At 38.4% G+C, this 6000-nt stretch overlaps 1 protein-coding gene across 1 annotated transcript in view; it reads left to right on the forward strand.

Moving 5' to 3' along the window:
• The window catches only part of LOC144309698 (ankyrin repeat domain-containing protein 26-like), a 49717-nt gene extending 44316 nt beyond the window's left edge, over nucleotides 1-5401 (forward strand). Inside the window, exons 9-10 of the mRNA XM_077890801.1 lie at nucleotides 3920-3965; nucleotides 5158-5401. Of these exons, the coding sequence (XP_077746927.1) occupies nucleotides 3920-3965; nucleotides 5158-5171 (60 nt within the window). The 3' untranslated portion in view covers nucleotides 5172-5401. The remainder of the gene's footprint in view (nucleotides 1-3919; nucleotides 3966-5157) is intronic.
• The last annotated feature ends 599 nt before the right edge of the window (nucleotides 5402-6000 follow it).

Genomic DNA, 6000 nt, shown 5'->3' on the forward strand with positions numbered 1-6000 from the left:
TTGCGTCCTAGTGGATCATCTGCTTAGATGATCTGGCCATTACAGTAGTGTTGTGTTAAAGTACTTACTATTATTATATGACTATCCATGTGTTCCTTTATTTTTGTTATTAATTGCTTTATAAGGTGGCCTGGGTGGCTCGGTCGGTTAAGGCTCTGCCTTTGGCTTAGGTCATGTTCTCAAGGTCCTGGGATCAAGCCCTGATCAGTCTGCCTGCTCAGTGGGGAGTCTGCTTCTCTCTTTCTTGCTGCCACTGCCTGTGTTCTCTCTCTGTGTGTGTGTGTGTCAAATAAATAAATAAATGAAATCTTAACAGAAAGTTGGTTTATATAGTTGGCTGCTCCCACTTTAGACACATTAAAACTTATAATTGTCCAATTTTAGTTTTGGATAGACCCTTTAATTATGGCATAGTGAGTTTCTTCATCTTTTGTTGTTGTTGTTTCTTCTCTTAATACAGTCTTTGGTTTAAAATCCAATTTGTGGGATGACCAGGTGGCTCAGTGGTTGAGCATCTGCCTTCGGCTCAGGTCATGATCTAGTCCCACATCAGGCTCCCCGCACGGAGCCTGCTTCTCCTGCTGCCTGTGCCTCTGCCTTTCGCTCTCTGTGTGTCTCTCATGAATAAATAAAATCTTAAAAAAAATCCAATTTGTTTGATATAAATATTGCCACTCCAGTTTTTTTTCATGTCCTTTAATATGATAAATGGTTTTCCACTCCCTCACCTTCAATGTGAAGTTGTCTTTGTGTCTAAAATGAGTCTCTTTCAGATAGCATATCAATGGGTCTTGCTTTTTTTTTATCTACTGTGATACCCTGTGTGTTTTGGTTGGGGCATTTGACTTGTTTCCATTCAGAGAAAGGATTGAAAGATATGAATGTAGTGCCATTGTATTATGTGTAAAGTCCGTGTTCTGGTCTGTGTTACTTTTGGGCTCTCTGTTTGCTTAAAGTTTCCCCTTTACCACTTCTTGCAAAGCTGTTTTAAGGATCACAAATTCTTTTAGTTTCAGTTTGTGCTGGAAGCTTTTTATCTCCCCTTGTATTTTGAATGAAAGCCTTGCTGGATAAAATTCTTGGCTGTAGACTCTTCTCCTTGAGCACCCTGAGTATATCATGCCAGCTCTCTCTGGCCTGCTAGGTCTCTTTGGATAGATCCGCTGCCAGTTGAATATTTCTCTCCTTCTTGGTTCAGGGCCTCGTGTTCCAAGCTGCTTTCAGGATTTTCTCTTTGGGTCTGAAATTTGCAAGCTTGGCTATTATATTGGAGATATTGACCTGTTTTTTATTGATTTTGAGGAAGGTTCTCTGTGCCTCCTGGCACTCGAGTGCCTGTTTCTTTCCCCAGATGAGGGAAGATCTCTGCTATAATTTGCTCAAATATGCCTTCTGCCCCCTCCTTCCCCTCTTTTTCTGGGATCCCCATTATTCTAACATTGTTTTGCTGTGTGGTACGACTCATCTCTCAAATTCTCCTGTCATAGTCCAGTGGTTGTTTCTCTCACTTTTCCTCAGCTTGTTTATTCTCCATTGTTTTGTCTTCTATATCACTACTTCTCTGTGAAGCCTCATTTATCCTAGCAGTTAGAACCTTCATTTTTGATTGCATCTCACTAAGATTAGCCTTTTTTATCTCAACTTGATTAGATATCAGTTGTTTTATTTCTCCAGAAAGGCATTCTCTAATGTCCTCTGTGTGTCTTTTAAGCCCAGCTATTATCTTGATGGTCATTCTTCTGAACTCTCGCTCCAGCCTCTTCCTTCTATCCATGCTGATTAGGTTTCGGGCAGTCAGTACTACCTCTTGTTCTCTTTGTGGCGGTGAGTTTTTCCATCTTGTCATTCTGTCCAGAGAAGAAGAGATGAGTGAGAGAACAGAATAGAAAAATATCAAGAATGACCCCAGATAAATACATGCTAAACAAATCAGAAGAGACCCGAAGCCAATTTAAAGGTTAACAAAGGAGATAATAGAATTAGAGAGATCAAGAGAGCAGAGCAGTACACCGATACTATGTGAATTTTGGTCTTTTTGTTAGGAAATTGCACCCCCAAATGGTTAAGAGGAAACCTTGTATATATACAAAAATAAAATTAAATACAAGGAAAGTCTAGAATGTAAGTGTAAAAATGGAAATTAAAAGTCAAAATAAAAAGGATATTATCAGCCAGTTGAACAGAACAGAGCAATATACTATATCGTAAGTTTATTTTGGTCTGTTTGTTAGAAGAAACTACATCCCAAAATTGTAAAGAATGAAAAACTTCATTATATGCAAAAATAAAATTAAATGCAATGAAAGGATAGAATGTAACTGTAAATATGAAAATTAAGATAGATTTTAAAAATATTATAATCAGACAGATGAAGAGAATAGAGCAGTATAGTAGATTCTGGTTGTATTTTAGTCTATTTCTTAGAAGGAACTACTTCCCGAAATGGTACAGAAAGAAAAACTTCAATATATACAGGAATAATATTAAGAGCAATGAAAGGATTGAATGCAAGTGTAAAAAGTTAAATTGTAAGAGTTGATAAATGAAGAAATTGGTTGAAAGCAAAAAGAAAATTAAAATAGAAAGACTAAGGAGTCATGAGAAATAGCCATGAGTTCTGTATACTGTTTGCCCCTAGCACTAGAGTTCTGCAGCTCTGTATGATGAGTAAAGTTGGTCTTAGCAGGAAGTTGTTGCTGACCTCCTGAGGGAAAGGCCTGTTGCACTGATTCTTAGGTGTCTTTGCTTAGGGTGGGATTGCACCACCCTTGCCAGGGGGCCAGGCCAGGTAAGCAGCTCCAGATTGCTCTCTGTGGCTTTTGTTCCCTGAAGGCTTTCTGGGCAGCTTTAGAGGATGAGAATGAAAATGGTGGCCTCCTAATTTCCAGCCCTGGAATTGAAAGATCTCACTCCCTACTGTGTCTCCCTGGTTTCTGTCTGCACTCTGTATTCACCCAGCCTGTGACCAAGCATTTTTATCTCAAGCACAGACCCCCTTTCGATTTTCCAAACCTTGCAGACCCCTGTAGCCCCCATTCACACTGTGCCTCCGGGGGGAAGGAGGAGGTCTTGCCCAGTTTTTCCTGCTTGGAAAGTGGTCACCTGACTGTTCCTCGGTTTGGGGTTTATGGCAACACTGAGCTGAATGCCCACTCCTGGGCTCACTGATTGCAACTGGCTTCCCCGCTCAAACGCCTTGGCAACTGCCATACTCAGGCGCCGCCCCCATTCCTTCTGTGACCCCGCCCCCCCAGGGATCCTGAGACCACACTGTCCGTCCCACTTAGGATGCTGCCCCCCGTTGCCACCTGAGCATCTTTCAGACAGGGATGTCCTCACTGGAACAGACCTCTTAAAAGTTCTGGTTGTGCACTCTGCTGCTATATCACTTTCCAGGACTTGCCTTCTGGCTTCCAGAGGTTCCCTGCCCCCCTGGTTTAATCTTCTGATATATGCCTCTGATTCATTTCTCCACACCTCCTACCTTGCAGAAAGCGGTCGCTGTTCTATTTGTAGAATTGCAACAATTCTTTTCTTGGATCTCTGTCTGAGTCCACAGGTGTTCAGAATGATTTGATACCTATGTAGCTGAATCCCAGACGCCAGACAAAACTAGGGTCTCCTACTCCTCCACCATCGTCCTCTTCTTCCAGAAATTCTGTATATTCGATTGATCAATATTAATTGTACTTTTTATTAGAATCCTCTAAACAGCATTATAGGTTTCTTCTCAGTTATCCAGATTAAAATAAGTAGGGATTTATTTTATTTATGTGATTATCTTTCTATTTAAGCAAATTGTAGCTTTTACTTTCTAAAAGTATCATTTCCAGACCACGTTTCATAAGCAAAATAAAATTCCTACAATAATGTCTCTTGTTTAACTTGAACATTGTAAGTAACGTTTAACTTATTTCAGATGCAGCAGATGTTGGAAGACAGTATAATCAGAGAACTAAAAGAAGGTATGTTGCCAAATTTACAAATTTAGATGGTCATTAATTTCTGAAATAAACCACAAATAGTAACTGGCATCCCTTCCCCTTGTTAAAATTTGTCTAGATATATCTAATAAAAAATGTAAAACATAAACATAATGAATAAGAGACTTATTCCTCATTTGGTCATCGTGTTTCATACCTTTTTTAAAAACCTGCAGCCTGTATGCCTGTTAGCACTTTTGGCTGTAATCTTCCTTCACTTGTGCCATCGCTATGGAACTGTCAATCTGAAAATGTGGGCGTTCTCAAATTCTTGTTTCTGCTAGTGATAGAAGACCAAACAGACCAGACTTGTCTTAGTAATACTTAGTTAAGCAATTATGTAGTTCATATAGCTGTCCCTTGACAGGTGACATTTCAATCTCCAGCCACTGGTTTTGCCATTGGGTAAAATTCCGGGTTTCTTAGCATGGAATATAAGCACCCAAATCAATTTGGTTCTTGCCACATTGGTGAGCCTTCTCTGTCGCCATTACCCTACTCTGCTGCTTTGAAGAGAGTAATCTTTCAGGTATCAGCCTTCCTATTCCCTCCACCGAAAAGCAGACAATATTGATAGAAAACCAGGATGTCCCTTCTGTGTGTTCTTATAATGTCTTGTTTTAAACCTGCCATGATATATTTGACTCTAGATATTGCCTGTTAGATTTTTCAGTTGATAGTATATGATTGTTCAGGGGTGGACTGTGCCATCAGCTTGCAATCTCTTTTTTTTTTTTAATTTTTTTTTTAATTTTTATTTATTTATGATAGTCACAGAGAGAGAGAGAGAGAGAGAGAGAGAGAGGCAGAGACATAGGCAGAGGGAGAAGCAGGCTCCATGCACCGGGAGCCTGATGTGGGATTCGATCCTGGGTCTCCAGGATCGCGCCCTGGGCCAAAGGCAGGCGCCAAACCGCTGCGCCATCCAGGGATCCCGCAATCTCATCTTATAATGAGAAAACCAGAAGCTCTAGTGTTTATCCACAGTAGTAATTAATTCAATGGGCAATCGTGAGCAAACTTGATTTAATAGTAATCTTGTATTTTATATTGTAGTTATATGTAGATATTTTTCATCCTTTTAACACTCAGAAGATTCCAACTTTTTTTTTACTAACTTCTAGTTAACTACAAAGTATTTCAGATAAAGAATATTATTCTTTCTCTTTTTCAGTTGCTCATGATTGAGAATCAGGATTCTGTAGATCTTCTCCTTTAGGACCTACTGACGAATCAAATGTAAATCAAGATCTAGTACTGCAAGCATCACGAGAATATGTAGAGATTTTGAATAGAAAGTATATGATCTGAAAGATATATAGTAAAAGTTTATTACCTAGATGTTTAATATAACATTTTAATTGTTTCCCAGTAAATATCTGATGTACAAAAAATCTTTATTAAAGGAAATTTTGTTATATCGTGTGTAATGAAGGTTTATATATTATTTTAAGCTATGTTTCTTGGCATCTGATTAAATTTAAGCATATTTTCTACATGGAAACCAGCATTATTGAGTTTTACAGGCTCCAATCTGCCCAAGTAGATCGGACCAAGTTGTTGATAATGTTTTGGGGCTGGTAATTGGTAGTTTTTTTTTTTTTTTTGTATTTTCTATGTTTTATTACTAGACATATGGATTTAGACACACATCATTTTGATATACTGCTGCTAAAGCTATCACCAATGTTTGTATGTATTTCAATTTTTATAGTGCCATAAACCCTGTGTATAATTTCAATTTTAAATACTTATTATTCATAGTTCTTTCCTCATGGTGAAAAAGATTTGCCTAAGGCTTTTTATCTTTTCTTTTTTTTTAATTTACTTTTTGAGAAGAGTCTTAAAATTAGAGAAAAGAAAAAATAGAGAAAACGACCTTTTCCCTCCAGAATGGTTTGAAAGTAAATTGTTAATTTATGCCCAATTCCTGTGGCCCCTATATCCTGCAAGTCAGTACATTCCACATAGCTACCGTACAACCCTGCCAATCAGAAAATCAACACTAATACAATTG

Source organism: Canis aureus, unplaced genomic scaffold (assembly GCF_053574225.1).
Source record: "Canis aureus isolate CA01 unplaced genomic scaffold, VMU_Caureus_v.1.0 ptg000175l_RagTag, whole genome shotgun sequence".
NCBI lineage: Eukaryota > Metazoa > Chordata > Mammalia > Carnivora > Canidae > Canis > Canis aureus.